Genomic DNA, 21,297 nt, shown 5'->3' on the forward strand with positions numbered 1-21,297 from the left:
AGATATCAATCAATTATTTTAAAAAATTTCAGTTAAACAAATTAGATTTTTATTTTGTTACATTGCAGGACAAGACATATGTGCAGTTTTGGCCTTTATCTCCATACAGTGAACGTGTAAATTTATAATTTAATCTATAAAATGACAGTTATAAGTCATTGTAATTTTTTTTTTTAAAATGCACAGAATTTTATTCCAAATAACTGCAAATCTCTGTAAAATTAGAATAGTTTTGTTGAGTTGAATACGATAAAAAATGTTATGATTGTCAAACATCATGAAAGAATTAACTACCCTTTTAAAAATACAGATTTTTTGTAAACATTGTTTTATTTTTTTAACACTAAATTCTTACGTTTCTTTCCTTAGTTTTATAGGTTATTATGTTATTTAACAAAACAGGGACAATCTATAAAGTAACATTCAATTATTTTACAGATTCCTGTTAAAAATCAGTTAAAAAAACTTAATTTTTTACAGTGCAGGGTGAGACATTCCTCCTGGGGTTAGTGGGACTCTAAACACCCAGCCCTCCCTCACCACGGATCGGACTACACGTCCCAACATGCTCCCCCCATAAATCCTGCCAGCCAATGGCTTTGTGTCTGAGGGTCTGTGGTTGGTGCGGCAGCTGTTGTCAATGGCAACAGAGGTTTGCAGGGAAGCATGAGCTGGACAGCTGGTAGAGGGTCTCCTCAGCCCTCTGCCACCGGTCACATGGCCCCCCGGCAGCCAATCCCGGTTCTCCGCCCTCCTCTCCCCGCCTCCCATTGGCCGGGGCCTCCCTCGGCTGCAGCAGGGAGGGGGAGGGGAGGTGGAAAAGAGAGGAGGGAAGTGGGGAAGGAGGGGAAGGCAGAGCACAGTGAAAGAGCCAGAGAGAGCGAAGAGCGGGAGTCTGGTTATCAGGGAGGGAGGCGAGGATCCACCACGACGCCCTGTTTCCCCTCCAGAGGGGGAGGACGAGAGGGGAGAGTCCGGCTGGCTGCATCAGGGAGTCACCAGGAGAGCCATGCCTCTGTGGAGCAGAGGCTGCCCGGCTGCCTCGCCTGTCTGAGCACATTTCTGTTGGGAATACCGAACAAGGAAACAAGAAGAAGAAGGGCAGCCGGTGTGCCATGAGAGGGAGGCAGGAGGCTCGCTGAGATCATGGACCAGGTGAGGATGCCAAGGAGGGGAGGGATGAAGGGGAAGTGAAGGGGAGCAGCAGCTTTAGTCACACCTTGAAACACTCACAGCATCTCCATCCACATCATCCATCATCTGCTGGAGGTGAGAACCAGCTCGTCCTGCTGTGTCTCCCGGAGGTGGAGGTGCTGTCACCACCTCAACGACCACCACACATGACACCGGCTGTAGATCAGGAGGGGTGTGGCTCCGTTTGCTGCCCCTCATGCAACAGTGTCACCTCCACATTATAACACCGTGTACCTGCAGAAACTGTGCGTTCACTGAGAGCAGATGCTGCTGCTGCTGCTGCTGCGTGTTGAATTTCCCTCTCTGGATATGTGCCGTGTGTTTGTCTGAGCAGGTGATGGACGGTTTTAGAGGACGAGGGCAGCGATCGCTCCTCCTCAGATCTCCTCTACGTTGCCCTCAACACGCCGTTAGTGTGTCTTCCTCATTGATTACCTCATCCCCCTCTTTATCCAGACCCTCCCTCTGTCGCGTCGCTGCTCTGGTAAGGTAGAAATGATGAGAGCGTCAGGTTTGTGCATGAAATCTAAAATATTCTTGACAGTTTTTGCTTTTAAAAGCTACAATTGCAGTCAAGAAAACCTGTTCTGAACTCAAAAACTGTCAAATACAAACCAAAAATCATGTTCAACCAACAAACTACATTGAATGTAGTTAAGATAGATGCATGATAAGACAGATGAGGGACTTAAAATCCTGAATAATGAAGTTTTAAAGTTGATTTCATCAACTTACCTCAACTTGAATTCAGTTTTAAATTGACTAACAGAGATTTGAGTATAAATTACACAAAATATGTTGACACAACTCATCAAAATAATGCTTGCAATCAGTAATTAGATTTGTTTTATCTTGCATCTCCCAAAGATGGTTGGGGAATTGGTCCATTTATAATACTTTTTTGGTTTGTGCACAAAATCTAAGTTCTTTAAGTTATAAACCCAATTTCATTCAGTTATCTCAACTTGAATTTAGTTTTAAATCCACTAATGCAGAAATTTGAGTTAAATTATGCAAAATATGATGTTGATGCAGCCAATACCAACATTTTGTCAACACAACCCATCAAAATAATGTTTAGAATGTTTTTATGTTCCCCCAAAAAGTCAACTAAATATCCAAAATGATATTCAACACACTCTAAATGATCATTTTTGCACTCAAAATTAATTTGGATGAAATTATGTTCAGTCAACAAACTACATTACATTATAGGAATTAGCTTTTCTATTTATCATCCAGACATGTTGAGAATGAGGAGACTTGAAATCCTGGAAAAATTAAGTTATAAACCCAATTTTATTAAGTTACCTCAACTTGAATTCTAGTTTAAATGAACTAGTGCAGAAATTTGAGTCTAAATTACAGAAATTATGATGTGGATGCAAGTAATAACATTTGACATCAACACAAAGTTTCAAATTTAAAAGCCAAAAATGCAGTCAAAAAAACTGTCCTGAGTTCAATATAAACCAAAAATGGTGTCTAACACACTCTAAAAGGTAACATTTAGGCAATTACATTGAATTAGCTTTTCTGTCTGATATTGTCAAGGCATGTTCAGACAAATGAGGAGACTTAAGATCCTGAAATATTAAGCTTAAAAGCCAATTTCATTAACGTACCTCAACTTGAATTTAGTTTAAAAATGACCAACACAGGAATTTGAGTTTAAATTATGCAAAATATGAAGCTGATGCAACTATTAACTACATTATGTCAATACAACTCATCGAAATAGTGTTGAAATCAGTAAATTATTTTTTTACCTTGCAACTATGCATTTACGTTTTGGTTTTTGGTTTGCACACAGAATCTATAAAACTCTTTACATTTTGTTCATTTAAAAACAAAATTACAGCCAGTAAAACTGTCCTAAATTCCACAAAAACCAAAACACAGTCAAATTAAAAAAAACAAAAATGATATTTAATAGACTCCAAAAGATAATATAGAAAATATATATTCTATTTTTTATTTTATATAATGTATTTTAGATTGTACGGTAGCCTTTTTTTTAATATATATATTTTATAATATATGATGTGTTGATACACATGACGGGCTTAAAATCCTGAAAAATTATGTTATGAAGTCAATTTTACCAAGTTCCCTAATTTGAATTTAGTTTTATATCAACTAAGGCAGAAATTTGAGTTTAAATTACGCAAAATATCAAGTTGATACAGCTACAAACAATATTATGGCAACACAACTCATCAAAATTAGGTTTGCAATCAGAAAATTTGAATTTTTTCAACCTTGCAACGATGCATTTAAGTTTTGGGATGCATGTTGAGTGGACTTAAAATCTTGAAAAATGGAGTTTAGAAGCCAATTTTATCAAGTTCCCTAAACTTGAATTTAGTTTTAAATCAGCTAACAGAAATTTGAGTTTAAATGACACCAAATATCAAGCTGAAGCAACTACTAACATTATTATATCGACAGAACTCATCAAAATCATGTTTGAAATCAGTAAATTAGAATATATTTTTTATTTAGCAACTATGGATTTAAGTAAATGGTGTGAGCAGGCAGATGTAAAACCAAACCACCAAACCACCACGCCCACCTGCGCTCCTCCTCCTTCCCTCCCAGCTGAAGCTCTCTGAAGGCAGGAAGGATTATCGGGGGTCTGGTGGCGACACACCCTGGACCAGCCCTTCGTCTGGATGAATTATGCATGTGGTCAGTGTTCAGGTCGGCTGACGTTAGACCCCCACAATAGCAGATGAGATCATCACTGCTGCTGAGTTTGTCTGGGTGTGTTGATCTGTTTAACAGGCAGGAAGTATACTTAATATACATTTAAATGTGTGCAGACATTGTTTGGTTTGGATTTATGCACTAAAAAGTCACAGTTTAATTCAACACTTGATTTTGGTAAATCTTTTAAGTGTCAGACATTATTATCATGAGTTGTGTTGGCATAAAATTGTTGATAATTGCATCAACTTAAAATTATGTGTAATTTAAACTCAGATTTCTACACTTACAAAAACAACTCTTTGAATGAACTCAGTGAATTGCATCCAATTAATTTCTTTTAGCACTGAGCAATCCTGCATTGTTATAGAATTTTCTAATATTAGTTGACCCAACTTGATTAAATTAAGTCAAACCCAGCTCTTGGAAATAGGTTGAATCAACCTTAATATGTTCTGTTGACTCAACTCATGAATATTAAGTTGGACCAACAACGAAAGAAATACTTTCCGTGGTGTTTTACATTATTTCAAAGAGTTATTTTTGTTTGTGTTTCTTTAACAGTTTATTTCAACATGAATGAATCTAATACATGCTAAGTTCTTGAATATCGTGCAAATCCAACATGATTTAATGAAACTATATTGTGCAAAGTTCATGTTAGACTTCACTTACTTTCTTCTGTTGAGTGTTCATGATTTAAAACTAAATTCTAGTTAATGTAACTTGAAGTCAGCTTGATAACGGAATTTTTCTTCAGCATGAGTTGAAAATTTCAAGACTTCTCTCCTATTAAGGCAAAATATCTGGACAAATTCAGATTGTAAAAGACGGAGTGTTACAGGACACTTAAGTAGAATAAATATAATACGTGAGATTTCAAACACACAGCTGCAGTTTAAAATTTAAAAGTTAATCACCTTGCAATTCTGTTATCGAATTAATTATTTTCTTAAAAGCTAATAAAATAAACATGAAAAAAACAACTGCAGAAGAGAATCTAATTGAGGCAACACAAATTGTTGACTTAAAAACCTTGAAAAAGTAGTTGGAATAATTAAATTTTTTATGAGCAATCTATTTAAAAACTTATGTTCATCCTACCAGATTTTAAGTGGAAGATAAAATACCTAATTCCTCCAACTCAATAGAATTTGCTGGTTGAACTTAAATTTCTTTGGAACAACTCAAACTTTTTTAATACATTTTCTGAGCCCAAACGTTTCCCTTCAGATTGCGGTGTTTTGTTCATCTCTGAACCTTATTTCTCCAACTCGATGCATGAACGCTGAGTGTGTTTGGAGAACCTGTATAAGCCGAATATAAGTTTCCACCTCGGTATCAGTTGACATGAGAATGGTGCAGCTCTCTGCACAATATTGCCACTGAAACCTATTTTTAATCCAGTGCAGCGCTGTGAAATGCTGACACGGCGCGGCCTTGTCGCAGTGCTCAGCCCCGGCCGGCGTCGTTTTAATAGATGGAGCATAATGTTGACGTAATATGATTTCCCGCTCATCACATGGCTCCGTATTATTGTCATTGGGCTGTTGGAGCTTTATCAGATTTTGTGTTTCCTGCTTCAGGCCTCTGAGTGTGTTTACGGCCTCGTTGGCGTGAAGTTTCAGGATGATGTGTCTGAGAAACGTCTCAGATCTGCTGTCATTGGACGACTAAACACGCACCAACGCTGCAGAGTGAATGTAAACACAGGCATGTAGTGTTTACTATAGTGGCGCAGAGTTTACAGGACGTTGTCATGCAGCATCTGAGCTCCTCCTTCCTTCTTTCTTTCTTCTGCAGGCTCACAGTGATAAGGAGGAAACAGGAAAAGTTATATTAAGTGTCCAAGAGAGTGAATCAATCCTCCGTATCCGAGTGATGCACACGATGTGTCGGGTTTTACAGGTTTATAAAAGTTTTCACTGCACAACACTCACTCGAGGACGATTAAACTGCCAGAATCACTTTGGCTCATTAGTGCTCAGTGATCGATAGTCATTAAGGCCGAGCTGGGCAGAGCTGTGGTGGCTGGAGATGGAGCTGCTCAACCACATCCCTCAGAAACAAGCAGCTCTTTCTGCTAAAGGAGGCTGAGATCGAGATGGAAAGGAAAGTTTTAGAGGTGCTGTTTCTGCAAACATCTACATGTGTCACTGTTTGTACTTAAGATTAAATTTCTCAACAGAATCGGCTTCGAAAGGCATGAACTCTTTTTTAAAAAAATCACCAAAATGACACCTTTCTAACAGTCCTTAAACTGCTCATCTGTGACATGCAGCTTCATCAGAAAAATCAACCAAATAAGATTATTATATTGTAGCAAAATCGCTTTATTTTGCATGTCTGATTTAAAAATTCATCAAAAATAAACTATTTGCTTTAACTAGGTTCTGCAAAAACCAAAATATTCTGTGTTCATCTGCACAACCAGAAAACTGTTAGTGACTAACCTGTGACCAACAGTCAGATGACAATAATTCATTTTTCAGTTGAATTGCAGGTTGTGTTCACACAGAGCAGAGAGGAGTCTAGTATAGAGACAAATTAAAAATGTAAACAGTAAAACAGTGCAATATTTTTTTTCAGGTTTCATTGAAAAAATAATCTAAGCTTAAAATCAAGATATTTTATCAAAATCACATTGTGCTACTTGACTCATTTAAAAATGATTTTTAAAAAAAAATAGTTTTTACTAACCAGATTCAGTAGAAAACCAAATGTTGCACACCTCAGTGCAAACAAGAAGACATGATTCACTTAATTCACATCAGCAGACACAGCAAAAATTCAACATAGCATGTTGCACATTTTCTCTATTTCTAACTATGGTACTGTTTCCATTGTGGTGCACGATTTGCATGACGTTTTTGGTCGTTTTGCATTTTTTTGTGATTAAAACAAACAGTATCTGAAGGAGCAATTCAGCAAGTTGCTGGAAGATACATCTAGCATGGGGAAACATCTTTGTAGAGCTGATATGTGAGTAGAGTGTTGTGAAAAAGTTTATAGAAGCTGTAAAAATGTAAATATCTGTACTGTGTAGAGCCACCACCACACTTAACATGTTGGACATGCTTTCCAATTTCTGTAGAACAAATAATGACAGAAATGTCACTTCTCTTTTGTCTGATTTTTTTGAATTCTGTGTCATACTGCACAGAAGACATTTGTTAGTTGTCTTTACCCCTAGTCATGGTTGTTGTGTTTCCATAGAGGTGCAGGACTTTATGTTACAGTGGAAAACGATCCCACAGTGAGTAAAAATGCAGCAGTGATTGTGCTGTTGGAGCCTCATGGATGAGGACGGGGTGACTGTTCTGTTTATGCTGCTGTCTGAGCTCGGCTCCCTGGAGGCCGGTTTGGGCGGCGAGGCGACGTGTCTTAACTTTAATATGTGAGTCTGAGTGCGAGTCGCCGTGGCTGCGAGCCAGAGTTATCTGGCAAATTGTTTTGTCTGTTTCCCATAGATGTGACTGAACTGGAATGCAGTCAGAATTAGCTGGGAGCGAAGCAGCCGCGCAGGGAGACGTTTTACGAGAGCGAAAGTGTCGAAGGCAGAGAAGAAAGGCTCTTATTGAGTTCCAAACCAGATAGCGAAGGGGGAATGTGGAAGACAACAAGTGTGCGAGGGGGGATAAAGGAAAGAGAACAAGTGTGCAGCCTCATGGTGGAACAGGTGGTCTAATCTGAAGCCCCACCCAGCCACCCTGAGGCCCCTCTGCCTGCAGCCCTACAATCTTTGCACTCTCAGGAATTTCTGCCTCTATTGTCCAGAGCGGCGAACACAGGGACTCTCTTAAAGGATGAACTTTGTACATGTATTTGCATCTAAATTGAAATTAAACGCACACATATGAGCATATACAGACCTCCTCACCCATGCTGAGAGCCGCCGCAGCTCCTCTGATCTGATTGTCGTTTATGTGCAACACAGAGAAGAAGGGAACAACAGTAAAAATGAACCACAGCGTAGCAGGAAAGAGGAGTTTTTAAGCTGTTTTTTTGCATCTGCAGAGAAAAACACTCCGAGGTCTCCGGGGGCATTTGTGGGACATCGAGTTCTGGGAGTTTGTGGTCGACCCTGAGCACCATTTAGTATGTCTGTGTGGCAGCATGCAGGCTGGAAAACAACCTCTCAGCCTTATTCCAGAGACATAAAGGCATCAGGCTTTTAATGCATGCTGCAGAATCATCCTATCTATCTGCATGTCTTCAAAAATTAATCTAAGTCCTTGTTTTCTTGTTAAAAAACTGAACATCTCTTTTTGCGCTATTTTGTGTTTAACGCATATTCTTTGTGCAAACACTTAACGTAATGTAAAATATAAGCTTCTCGTTAACTGATCTAAGCTTAAAGTCAATATATTTTTAATTGAAATGACTTTATAATGTACATCAAGTTCAAAAATTCACCAAAAGTAAATAATTTACTCAAATGAAATTGTAAAAAAAACACTTAAATTCTCAACTTTATCACAGACAGATAAAGGCAGGAGGCTTTTATTGCATGCTGCAGAATCATCACAGGCTTTTATTCATTCATCTGCTATCTTTATTTCTTTAAAAAAAAAAAAAAAAAAAAAGCTCCAAGTCCTCATTTTCTTGTTAAAAATGGAAAATCTTAAGACATTTTGTGCAAATTGTGATACTATTATGAGTCACAAACTTATCTTTTCTACTTAACGTAATGTAAAATACAAGCTTTGCCATTTTTCTAGTTAACTGATCTGAGTTTAAAGTCAATATGTATTTAATCAAGATTATTTTATAATGCGCATCAAATTCAAAAATTCACCAACAAATAAGTTGTTTAAATGAAACTGTTAAAGACTAAAATTTTCAACCTTGTCAGAGAAATAAGGCGTCAGACTTGTATATTATTTTTAAAGTGCAGAATCATCCTAGTTTTTTCAAGTTGAGCCAATTTATCTCGGCTTGTTTTGCTGCTTCTGAGGCCACTTTGAACTAATCAATTAACAAACGTGCAGGTAACCAACATTCTCAAGGACTTACCTTTCATGCTTTCAAACTAAATAAACTTAAAATAACTTAATAATGTTTATTTGAGCTTCAGCTGCTGTCATTTAACCTTCTGTTTTGATGATGATGGTCGACTTTTCTATATGTTATCACCTTGAAATTACTTTTTGCCCTTTTAAGCTTCTTTCTGTTCTAATTTGGATGAAAGTGCGAATATTAGGTAGCAGCGTTAATCTGACATCATGACGTCGACGTTCTTCAAAATTTTCTGCTGCAACTCGCCTTTTTCTTTAAATCGCATTGAAGAGTAAAGAAAAGGAAAGAACAGAAAGTCTAATGACAAATTCATGTTTTGCATTTTGCATTTGATTAAAGCAAATATGTAAATTGGAAAATCTGGACACTTCAAGTAGTTTGTTTTTTTAAATCAAGTTGCAGAAATGCAAACTGTTCATTTGACAGGACTAACTTAACCAACTGAATTAATTTAAGTTGGTCCTACAAATCCCTGATTTCAGTCTAAGTAACTGTGAGCTTATTGGTGTTTTCCATGCCGTGCATCACATGAGGTGTGAGATGTTCAGGTTGATGTTGCATGTGAAGCTTCTCAGCTCTGGGTTCGTGTTTAATTCTATTGGATTGTAAGGCGAACGATGACCAACGTCTGCAGCCAAACAATGGACAGATTGTCCAGAGACAGAAACTGGGACACCACCTCCAGGAAGTAAACATCTCCAGCTCAGCTCAGGACTACTGCTTCTGGACCTCGATGCAGATGGAGGAGGCTGGGGTGGAGACGGGGGGGAGGTCAGAGGTCGACCCGTGTGATTAAAGCCCTTCCTGTCAGCAGCATCTTGCATCGGTTCACATTGGGGATCTGTGGGACGATGAGCTGAGGAGGATAAACACAACAAAACAGAATAATGAGGTTTATCAGGAGCATGAGGCTGCCGTCCAATTAGGAGGCTGTTTACTGCCGAGTGCAAGTTAACCTAATGAGCCTGACAGTGATGCATGCTTTTAACCCTCCAAAACCTCCCAGTAGGTTTGAAAAACATGTTATCTTTTTAAAAATATCACCAAAATGACACAATTTATCAGAGTGGGAAATTGTAAAAACTGAAAATATCATTGGATTTTCAACTTTCCATCTGCCTTTGAACTACTCATCTGTGACGTATCTTTATGTCAGAAAAATTAAGTAAATCCAAGCTTAAAATAGGGATATTTCATTAGTCACTGTAATGCGTGTGTCTGATTTACCAAAATAAGGCATTTCTAAAACAAAAGAAAAACATTGAGTGCTTATGGTTTCATTCATGTGAATCTTACTTTAGACAACTAGAGTACTTACTTTAGGTATTGCAGTATGCAAATTCACCATAAATTCTGTCAAAAAATAGTTCTTGTTCTTTCTAAAAGAATTTATTAACTCACTAATAATCGATTCAGAAGGAAGTAGGTAAATGTTTGCAGTACTGATTCTTTCTATAGTTTATTCTTGTGTCCCTTTATGTTAAATTTGTTGTTAGGATGAGAACAAGACACACTGTGAAAAATTTACCTTTTTTTACTGCAATTTTTTTGAATGATTGACTGTTATTTTACAGTTATTTTACCTAACTTGCCACATTACAAACTGAGTCTGTGAGCTGCAGACTTCAGGTGCTGTGAGGACGTCGGTCTGTAGCAAACATCTGTGCAGCTGTTTCATTTCTCTGATCATTAAAGACCGTCGGCGGACGTCACAGCTGCACTGCAGTAATGAACTGAGCCGCTGACCTCTTGGCCTATTTTCAGATAAAGAGCATCGCTGCTCCTCTTTGTCCTGATTTTTCCTCCATTCACTCACTGAATTCACCAGTGGGTGCATCAGATGATGTGTTCAGGTGCATTGGTTGTATTTTATCCACAAGAGGACACACTGTTCCTTGAGATTTTGCTCAAAAAGCCACATTTTTTTGGTCTGAATAGCACAAATCCTTTTAAACGGAGCTCAAATGAAGACATTTAAGTAAATTTTTCATTCCCCGCCCTTTTAATCTGAATCCTCCTGCATGTTTTGAGCCCTCTTGTGGCGTCCACGTGCAACTGTAGCTCAATATTTATCTTTTTTCAGGAGGGCTGAAGGATTATCTATTTAGGGAAATCTCCACAGTGAGCAGATGGTTGTCTTTTTGCAAAAATCAACCTAGAGTAAGAAGATGTTTGCTTATTTTGCTGCCAGCGCTGATGACAATGCATGTTTATATTAATTCCAGTGTCATAATCCTGTCTGGCCTGCTGGCTTCTCAATACAGCAGGAAAAATGTGACTTTTTGTCACTATTTATTTATTCTTTAAGCTTTCTCAAACTTGTGTAGCGATTATAAATCTCTCTTTACCAACATTTTATGGTTAGAAACCTGTTCCTGCGAGTCCTTTCTTCACTCCGTTCTTATCTCTCTCTCTTATTTCTGCTCAGGCCTGAAGCTGAACACAGAATTATAATTTCATGAGCCTGACAACAGCATTTAGGACAACTCAGCTGAATGTTTTTTTCACTCTGATGCTGCATGAGAATCTTTTTGAAGGTTAAAACTCTCCTCTCCAGCGGCCTCCTGTCCTCCAGAAGGAGAACACCCCGCTTTAAGGCCACGTCTAGACAAACTTATCTCTGAGTTTTAAGGTGGCAGAAACGCCAGGATTAGGATATGATCCCCTCGGGCATATACAGGATTATTCAGTTTACTGTATATACGGTAGGAGTTCTGGCTTAGAGCCGCTGTTGCACCACAACAAACGCTCTGCGGATCTCTTGTTGGCCCCTTTTATTTCAAATCTTATAGGAAGATTTGTATTCCTTGTAGAGGTTGCATGAATATTTAAGAGATCTGTGCACCAGATTTAAATATAGTTACTTTTAAACTGGCTTGATTAACTTTATCATGGAGTTTTTGAAGATTCTTTTGATGAAAAAGAAGTTTTTTTCACATTGTTTATGTGCCCATGTGACTTTTTTAGCTTTTTTATTTTTGTGAGCAAGTATTTCATATTATGTTATCATTTTTTTTAGTTAACATGAGCTCAGAGATGGGACTTTGCATGACAGTTTAAGTGTTTTCTCATATTTCAACTTGCCCATATTTCGAGATTATTTGATCTGTCTAATATTGTCGCTTCTGAATCATGACATGATGAGAAATAACGGTGAAAATTTCAGGTTTTTATCTTTAAAAATTCTTGAACATAGTGAACTTAGGTTGATGGACATTTTTTTAAAAAGTTTATCCTAATATTTCCTATGTCAAACTGGAAATATCTTTATGAATATCCATATTTTATGCTTGAAACATTTCAGGCAACTTGGAGATGGTTGACAAGAAACGGAAGAAATTTGTATTTTATTCTTTTACTATTCCAATTTTGTAAAAATTGTAATTTTTGTAATACTGTTGCTTCTGTCTGAGCAGAAAAGGAACTCAGTGGACTCAAAATTTAAGTCTACCACCTTACTTTTACTTTCAATTATTTTTTTTACAGTCAAAAGCTTTTCGAATCTTCTCACAACTGCCTTATGAAAGCATAAAATTCTCTAATTTTGCAATATTAAAGGGAAGTGAACATTTTAAAATGTCCAAAAATAGCTGAAAAAATCAGGATATGAGAGTTTTATCAGGCTGCAGAATTTTCCCCAAGAGGAAAACGAATCATTAAGTCGTCTGTTTCCCTTTTTATTCAGGGAGTCTGCCGTCTAATCTGGTGATATAAGATCCTAATAATACCTGAGGACGTCTCTGACTAATCATTAACCAGCAGAGAAACGTGATGTGAACATTTTCACTTGATATCAGACAAAGCGGTTCCCGAACGTTTCCATTGTCTCCCTGGTGGGAAGCCAAGCCGGTAGCCGGAATTGAAGCTGTGAAAAGTAAAAAGGCCGAAACGCGTCGAGGCTCCGAGAAGGAAGCCGACTTCCTGCGCTGCTACTGGAACCCTGAGCTTCTGTTTATTTTCCTTCTGTGTCTCCGTGAAGACGTGTAAGAGAAGAGAAAAGGAGGTCACTGTGGGGACGTCCTCTGGAGCGTTTATAGCAGCAGGAGACATTTATAGAAACGCTGGATTTCCCTGGATGTGAATCATCTGTTGTTTGTCTGGCGCTTTGAGGAATAAATTAAGGGAGACTGAATCACCTGAACATCTACTGGTCTCCTTGTTAGAACGTTTCCTTTTCGACGTTCTCTTATCTCAAACGCTCCCACATGGAGGCTCGTATCAGAAAACAGAAATGGCAAAAAATCTGCGGTTCATGTTTGGGGACGAGATAAAAGCTTATGAGCACAAATTATCTCAAAGATGTTGATTCAAGCAGCTCGGGAATCGTGCTCAGTAGGATGCAACGAATCAGCACGTTGGCCTCAGTGAGTCATTTTCTCCTCTAAAAGAGCCAGAAATCTGACTTTAAGCTGCTTCTTCGCTGGTAGATTCAGTAGTCTTGATTCAGATTCAAATTGATCCCATTTTAATGGACTTCTCCATCATTTCTGAGCCTCATAACTTCTTCAGTACAGCTGATAGACGCTTGACATTTTCAGGATGAAAACCACATTTGAGTTGAGTTAAAAACTGCAACCAGATCAGTTTTACATCCATCCAGGTGTCACAGTGTAACCACTAAAATATCTATGGAGTCGTATTTGTGTTTAGGAGGAATGAGTGAAGCAGCTGCAGGACAGACGGAGGATTACAGTGAAATGTAGTGAAGAAGAAAGTTCAGCAGGTCAGGAAGAAACTGAGGAAGAGTGAAGACAGACGAGAACAAGAGCAGGAAACAGAAACATGCAGAAAATCATCAGTATTTTTGAGTTAAAACAGCTTTTAATAAAGTTATGTTCAACAAACTACACTGAGTTACAGGAATTAACTTTTCCACAAAAAAGTCTTACGTATGTAAATCCATAATGATGAACAGTTTGAAAATGAATGTTTTTAGGTTGGTAGATTTAAAAAAAATGAAGTAGCTCCAATGTTGAATTGGTTGTAAAATCTATCTTTAACTCAAGGTGGAGAAAAACTAACACAACTCAAAATAATGTTTACAGAATCAGTAAATTCCACTTTTCATCCTGCAAACTACACATTTAATTAAGTTGTAGATCCCTTGAATTACTTTTTAGAGCATAAATGATGCGTGATCATCGCTCCATCCATGTTCTGCTGCTCATGTGGACTCTGGTCTTGGTGACAGCAGGCTAAAGCAGGTCACTCCAACATTCCCAGTTCCAGCAGTGTTTTCCTGTTCCAGTTTCCGCCCCAGTGTGCGCTTACGGTCACGGTTTAATGAAGCACACAGAATCGCATCATCTGCAAAGAGTAAAGACGCAACTCTGAGGTTTCCAAAGCGAAACTTTGCAAGTTCTGTCTCTTTTCTAGTTTACCAGTAGTGACGATAGCAATGCTGATACCATGTTAATAATAAACATTCGACGTGCACGTGGTGTTTTTATATCGGCTGGAAGACGTGAGTGAAATAATTCATCTTCAAAATGACAAAAACACAAATTCAGACTTCTAGGGATAGAAACCTAAAGAATCAACTTGCAGGGTGGGACTTTGTGTAGCATTTTTCCATTCATGCTGTTGTAGTTTTACAGTGAGTTGCTGGTGTGCTCGAGCTGCAGCCAGCAGGAAGAACGTCCTGCAAAGGACTTCATAGATCTGCACAACTTCAGGAAAGCAACAGTATAGAGTTACATTCGAGTTATTTTACGGCAGAAAGGGTATATTTTCAAGGAAAAAACTTTCGAAATATGTAATGCTGACACAAAGAGATTAGATTTTGGGGTTCAATCAAGAGCCATAGACGAAATTGATTCAGTTTGCAAACTCTTTTAGAAACTTAAATGTCTTTTTTTGTCGCTGTTGTCAAAGTATTGGGTCCTGTGCTGCCTTTTATGTATTTTTTGCGGAGTTTTAGATTATTTTTTAAAACAATATACAAAGATAAGAGCAGAGAGGAGGGTATGACATGCAACAAGAAGCCAGGAACTGAAGTCAAGAGTGTCTTTATGCAAAAAGCTAAAAACGGTGTAGCACGTAAAGGAAAAGTATGGATGATTTGGTATTCTTGAAAACAGGTGGGATGGTTCTTAGATTGAAAGTTTTACCAGATTGGAAAAGAAAAGTTTGGTGGAAACTTTATGGAGTTTTGTGGTAAAAGAGTTTTGGGAAGCATCTTTTTTAATGATTCTGGTGTCTACAGTTGAAGCTCAGTGTTTAATTTATGTGACAATCTGAACTTTTGGGTCCGGTTTCGGTGTTTCCGTGCAGCCACGAGGCCTCTCTGACCACTCAGCTGTTTCCTCCTCTCGTGCCAGTTGTCCGGCCAGACAAAGAGGACTCCTCTGTCATGCAGATATGGGGGGAATTTACTGCTCTGGCTGGAATCCCTGCAGGCCGGAGGGGCACCGATCTCAGCCTCGGCCTCCCCACAGCTCCCCCTTCAAAGGAGTTCCACAGGAGCTTCAGTGTCAACACACCGAGACATCTACATCTCATTCACACGTATAGAAACATCCCTCATACATGCTGGACATTATTTCCTAAGCTCGAGCATTTGCGAACACACTGTAGATATTCCTAACAGCTCGTATTCTGCGTGTCTCCAGGCCCAGACAGCGTTAATCAGCTTCAGAAAGAAGGTAACTCTTTATATTAGATTAGCAGGTGACACTGTAGCCGGCAGGATTCTCACATTGTGTCCTCTCAGCTCTTGGCAGTCGGAGCAGCTTCATTAAATGCACCGAGCAGAGGGATAGTGTGGCCCGGCGAACAGAGAGGCCTTAAAGTGAAGGATGTTGAAAAGATCTGGCAGCTACACTGGTCGGACCCGAAAGTATGTGTGTGCACGGGAGGGTGACGGACGTTTGCTGAAAGGACGGACTCAATAACTGGAGGGAAGCGGAGTGAAACGGAGGAAGGAACGAGTTGGAATTAATGGATTAATAGCAGCTCTGAAGTGGCCTAGAATGGTGACCGAGCAGGATCATGGTCGCTCCTGGTTCGTCCTGCAAGGCGCAGGGCTGCGGTTACGTAATGAGGCCTCTGGATGCTCCTGGATCGAGCGAGTCGCCTCAAATCTCCGTCAGATCGGAGGTTTACTCATGGAGACGAAGCCTGAGGCTGTGTGTCAGTGTGTCTGACCCGGAGAAAACCCTGCAAAGCGACGCAGAAGGAAGATAAAGTGCGCTTCTTCTGCCCAGATATGGATTCGGTTACAGCTCCGCTTTAAAATATGCTTCACCCACCTGCTCAGTTTTGACACTCGACACCTTCCTCTTTCCTCACCTCTCACTCTCGGCCATCAATAATAGAAGCAGCGCTTTGCTTCGCCTGACAGGCAAATTGATGCGAGCGCAGATCTGCATGCAATCTGGGTAAAATGTGGACCGTCGCAGGAGGGGTTCACTAACATACGAGCATTTTTCCCACAGAAAAGTGTCGTGGCTGAGGCTGATTTATGCGTCCATCTGCGGGAATAAGAAACATATTGAATGCAGAAAGAGGCTGCACTCTAAAAAATGGGGTTTGGGCAACAGTTTGCATCAATCTTTTTGAGTTATGATGATTTCTGGTGGAATTATAGTAAGGCAGTAAACCACATTGAGTTAGTGGTATTAGGTTTTCTCTGCAATCAAAAGTATTCTTAATTACCAGGCACACTTAAGAGATAAAAAAAGAGAAAGATCTGGCAGCAAAGGTGCCAGAAAAAGAAGGCTAAGGATGAACACTGTAACAAACTTAGAACTGTGGAAATAATGGCAAATATCTGTAAAATAATTACATTTTTTAACTGATTTACCAGGAGAAACAGTGTAATTTTATGGCCACATATTGTCAAAGAAGGAATTATATTTATTATTTATTTGTAGGCTTTTTTCCCCACTTAAACACTCAACTCAGCCAATTAATACTTTTTTTGTGGTTATTTTAGCAATATTACCTGTAATTTAACAAAACAAGGAAAATCTTTTAATCTTTTTTACAGTACCTGTTAAGGTAGAGGAGATGACCTGAAATCCTGACCTGAAGGAAAAAAAATTAAGTTATCAAAAGCCAATTTCTTTAACTTAAATGTAGTTTAAGTCACTGAATGTAGATATTTCGGTTTAAATTTCACACAATATTAAGATGATGCAACATTATAATGTGAACCCACTCTACTACAACTTAAAATGCTTATCTAAATCAGTATATTAGTGTTTTTTATCTTGCAAATACACTTTTAATACATCCCTTCAACTGAATCGTTTTTTAGGATGTGCAGATTTGTATCCCACCAAAATGTCCAGCTGTGACGTCACTCTCGTTGGTCGTCTGACCCCCAAAAATCAACCTTCATGAACCCGACTGTCTACATCTCCGCCCTCCTCCTCCTCCAGACCAGAATATTCCTGCTAAGTCTCCTGGATCTTATTCACAGAAACCACTTCGGCTGCGCTATAAGTGTAAGCTGGAGGTGGAATTTAGGCCACGTTTGGTAATTATGTGTGTCGAATGGGAGCTGAGTGAAGGTCAGACCTTCAGGAGTGTCTCCTGAAAGCCTTCAGCAGGGATTTTGTGTCCAGAATCGGAGGTTTGATGCCGTGAAGACGTAGTCAGCACACTCAGGAGACTCGGTGAGATGAAGGCTGAGCTGGCAGCTGCAGATTTCGCTGTGGCAAGAATCCTGGAAGCTTCTTTTTCCCCCCGACAGGCAGCCGAAGCTTTGAAGTGGCTCAGTGATGCAGCAGAGTAATAGCAGCCACATGGGCTCCATCTCTGAGGCATCGCAGCACCACGTCTCCACGTTTTTATCGTCACTGTGATAAATTACTGTAAAAATACAGCCACATTCTAATGGCAGTCTTCTGTACCAGCACTGGTACCAGTGTGTTGTAAATTACATTTAAAAACTGTAAAATCTGATCCTTTTATGGAGCCAAGAACAAGAATGACCGTTAACTGCAGCCTGCTGTAAAAACTGACACAGACAAGACACAGAACATTTAAAAACCAGACATAAAACAACACAAACAAGACACAAAAGAAAAACAAGACATAAAATGACACAAAGGAGACGAAATGACGCAAATGAGACACAAAACGACAGAAATCAGACACAACGCAACAAAAACAAGACAAAAAAGACAAAACTGAGACAGTGACACAAATGAGGCACAAATTAAAACAAAGGAGACCAAAAAACAACACAAAGAAACACAAGTGAGTTCCAGATCAACACATAAGATACAGAAATTGACAAAAAAGACACAAAATGATACCAAAAGGGCACAAAAGTACATAAAGAGGACACACAGTGACACAAAACAGACATAAAAATGGTGCAGATGAAACACAGAAGAAAAATGAGAAAAACGTATGGACAAAAATGAGACCTAAAATGACACAAATGACACACAAAACAACAAAAAGGAGATGACAACCAACACAAATGAGTTACGAAGCAACACATAAGAAACACCAACCGACAAAAAATGACACAAGACACAAAAAGGGCACAGAACAACATAACTGACACAAAATGCCACAAACGACACAAAACAACAAAAAAGAGATGCAATAGGATAACAAGAAATAGAAAGACACAAATGAAAAATTAGGCACAAACCAACATAAACAAGAAACATCACAACCCAAAGGAGACACAAAGCGCAAAAACGATACATAAACCCTTACAAATTAGACACAAACCAACAGAAAGAAGACAAAAAACAACACAAGCGAGTTACAAAACAGCACATAAGAAACACCAGCCAACAAAAGAACACAAAACAACACAAATTGGGAACACAAATGAGATACAAAACAACAAAGTTAGGGTGGAAAAGGACAAAAAAGACATAAAAATGACACAAAAGGACATAGACAAGACATGGAATGGGATATAAACCAACAAAAATGATCAGAAAACAACACAGAAAGGACACAAAATGACACGAGACAGAAAATTACACAAAACCAGACATAAACTGATACAAACGAGACAAAGTAAGTATTGTAGTGTATTTTTACAGTCAGATTTGTGTAGTGTTCTTTTCCTTTCTATTACTTTTATTGGGCTGAAGTTTATATGATGTTGTTGCCACAGTGCATCACATCCAGTGTAATGTAAAGTTGTGTAACTTCTTGGCAGCAGCCTGCAGTTCCTCTAATATCGATGAGCAAACTTCCCCCGACTGTTGGTCTATTAATTCACAACGTGAATCTGCAGCGAAGCGGCTAAAAATACGAGTCTGTAGACTCTTTTCCCAGAATGAATGATGGTCAATGTGGAAACAATCCTGGAATCTCAGTGATTTATGTCTCAGTCTTTGTTTCTGTTGTGTCGTCTGTTTATCATGACTCACACTTTATGAGGCGACGAGATCCTTTGTACACCTAAAAATGATGACCAGCACATCCCATTCTGTAAACTTATGGTTTCTTTTATAGTACGTCTGACTGAGGAGGCAGTTTATCAGAGCCAAACACTGGAAATATCTTTAATTCATCGTTGTACTGGTTGTCTCCTCTCAAATGTCACTATTTATTGTGGGGTTTTTTTTCTTTACAGCTTTATATGATGCAAAGTGAGAACTTTTTATTTTAGACAATCGATTGCAGTTTCAAAATGTCACATTGGGATTTTTGGAGGTGTGTTTTCCAGGTTTTCTGCCTTCGACATTAATAAATAACTTAATTAAATCATGGATTTCAACATGACTAACACTCTGTAACCAAAAACCTGCTGTTAGATTTTATCTTTGTTTTAAAAATGCCAAAATTACACAACTTTTCGGAGGCAGAAACTGTAAAAACGGAATCATCACATGAATGACTTTTGGTTTCATTGGAAGAATGAAACCAAATCAGAGCTTGAAATGATGATATTTCATCAAAAGACCTTAATTCTACTTGTCTCAAAACAACACAAATGAGATATAAAATGACACGAGACACGAACGGCAGAAACAAGACACAAACAACACCAAAAAGACACAAAGTGACACAGATGAGACAGAAACAGACACAAAACGATAAAAACAAGACACAAAATGACAAAAGCTAGATATTAAACAGCACAAATGTGTGACAACTTAACAAGAATGAGACACAAAGGACAAAAAAGAGGCATAAAACAACACAAATTAGATATAAAATGACACAAAAGAGGCATAAAATGACACAAGACACATGAACAACAGAAACAAGACACAAATGACACCAAAAGGACAGTGACACAGATGAGACACACAAAACGATAAAAACAAGACACAAAATGCAAAAAACTAGTATTAAACAACACAAATGTGACAACTTGACAAAAACGAGGAATAAAATGACAAAATGAGACAAAAAAGGACAAAAATGAGACACAAAATGACACAAATGAGATACAAAGCGACAATAGACACAAAATGACATGAAACACAAACCGACAAAAACAACACAAAAAGGACACAAAACAAATCAAATCGGATATAAAACTACACAAAAGAGACACAAAGAGGGCATAAAATGACACACTTAGCACAAAGGGAAAAGAACAAGACATTAAACAAAACTAACGAGACACAAAACAAGAAAAACGAGACACAAAAATGGCAAGAAATGACACAAGGAAGACACTAAACCACCCAAACGTGACACAAACTGACAAACATGAGACATTAAGAAAACACAAGCAAGACACAAACTGATGAAAATGAAACACAAGCGAAACTAACACTAAGCAAAATGAGACACAAAAGGACGAGACAAAAAACGACACAAAATAACACAAAGGCCACATAACTACACAAACGACACACAAAATGACAAAGAAGAGACACAAAACACAGAATATTTAATTATCTTAACATACAAAAATGTTTTCAATGAAACACATCAGCCTCATAAAGCTTTAAAATGCATCTTATGTTACAAAAATGTGATATTTATTATTATTTAACCTATATGGACCATTTCCCTGCACGGTGAGCACTTCCTTTTCAACTATCAACAGATTTTACTGATTAAACAATATTTTCACAACGTGGAAGTTTTATTTAAAGACTCACAGCTGAACTCTGGCACATTTAACTCCTTGTTCCTGTAAGTTGGTTCATTTGTCTCCAAATTGTACCCAAACTCTACTTTCAAAACCGTTTCTAGTAAAAACTTCACCTCCAGGCTACTGATTGTTCTCGGCTCCTCCTTCTCTTCCAGCTCACAAACGTTTTGGCGCAGCCAGAGGGAGCCCGCACGCTGCGGGCCGCAGGGCGGAGCGCACAGATTTATCCAACGCACCCTCAGCTGGGTTCACTCCCTCCTGCCCACTAGTGTCAAGTTAGCCACTGTGGGAACATATGACTTCCAGTGGAGCGGAAGAATAAAAGCGTGAAGTTGGTG

The 21,297-nt window shown here is 38.6% G+C and overlaps 1 protein-coding gene across 1 annotated transcript in view; it reads left to right on the forward strand.

The window, feature by feature from the left end:
* The first annotated feature begins 902 nt into the window (after window positions 1-902).
* Window positions 903-21,297, forward strand: part of arhgap23a (Rho GTPase activating protein 23a) — a 95,991-nt gene continuing 75,596 nt past the window's right edge. The window contains exon 1 of the mRNA XM_023278724.3: window positions 903-1,155. Within this exon, the coding sequence (XP_023134492.2) occupies window positions 1,147-1,155 (9 nt within the window). The 5' untranslated portion in view covers window positions 903-1,146. The remainder of the gene's footprint in view (window positions 1,156-21,297) is intronic.

This window comes from Amphiprion ocellaris, chromosome 19 (assembly GCF_022539595.1).
Source record: "Amphiprion ocellaris isolate individual 3 ecotype Okinawa chromosome 19, ASM2253959v1, whole genome shotgun sequence".
Classification (NCBI taxonomy): domain Eukaryota; kingdom Metazoa; phylum Chordata; class Actinopteri; family Pomacentridae; genus Amphiprion; species Amphiprion ocellaris.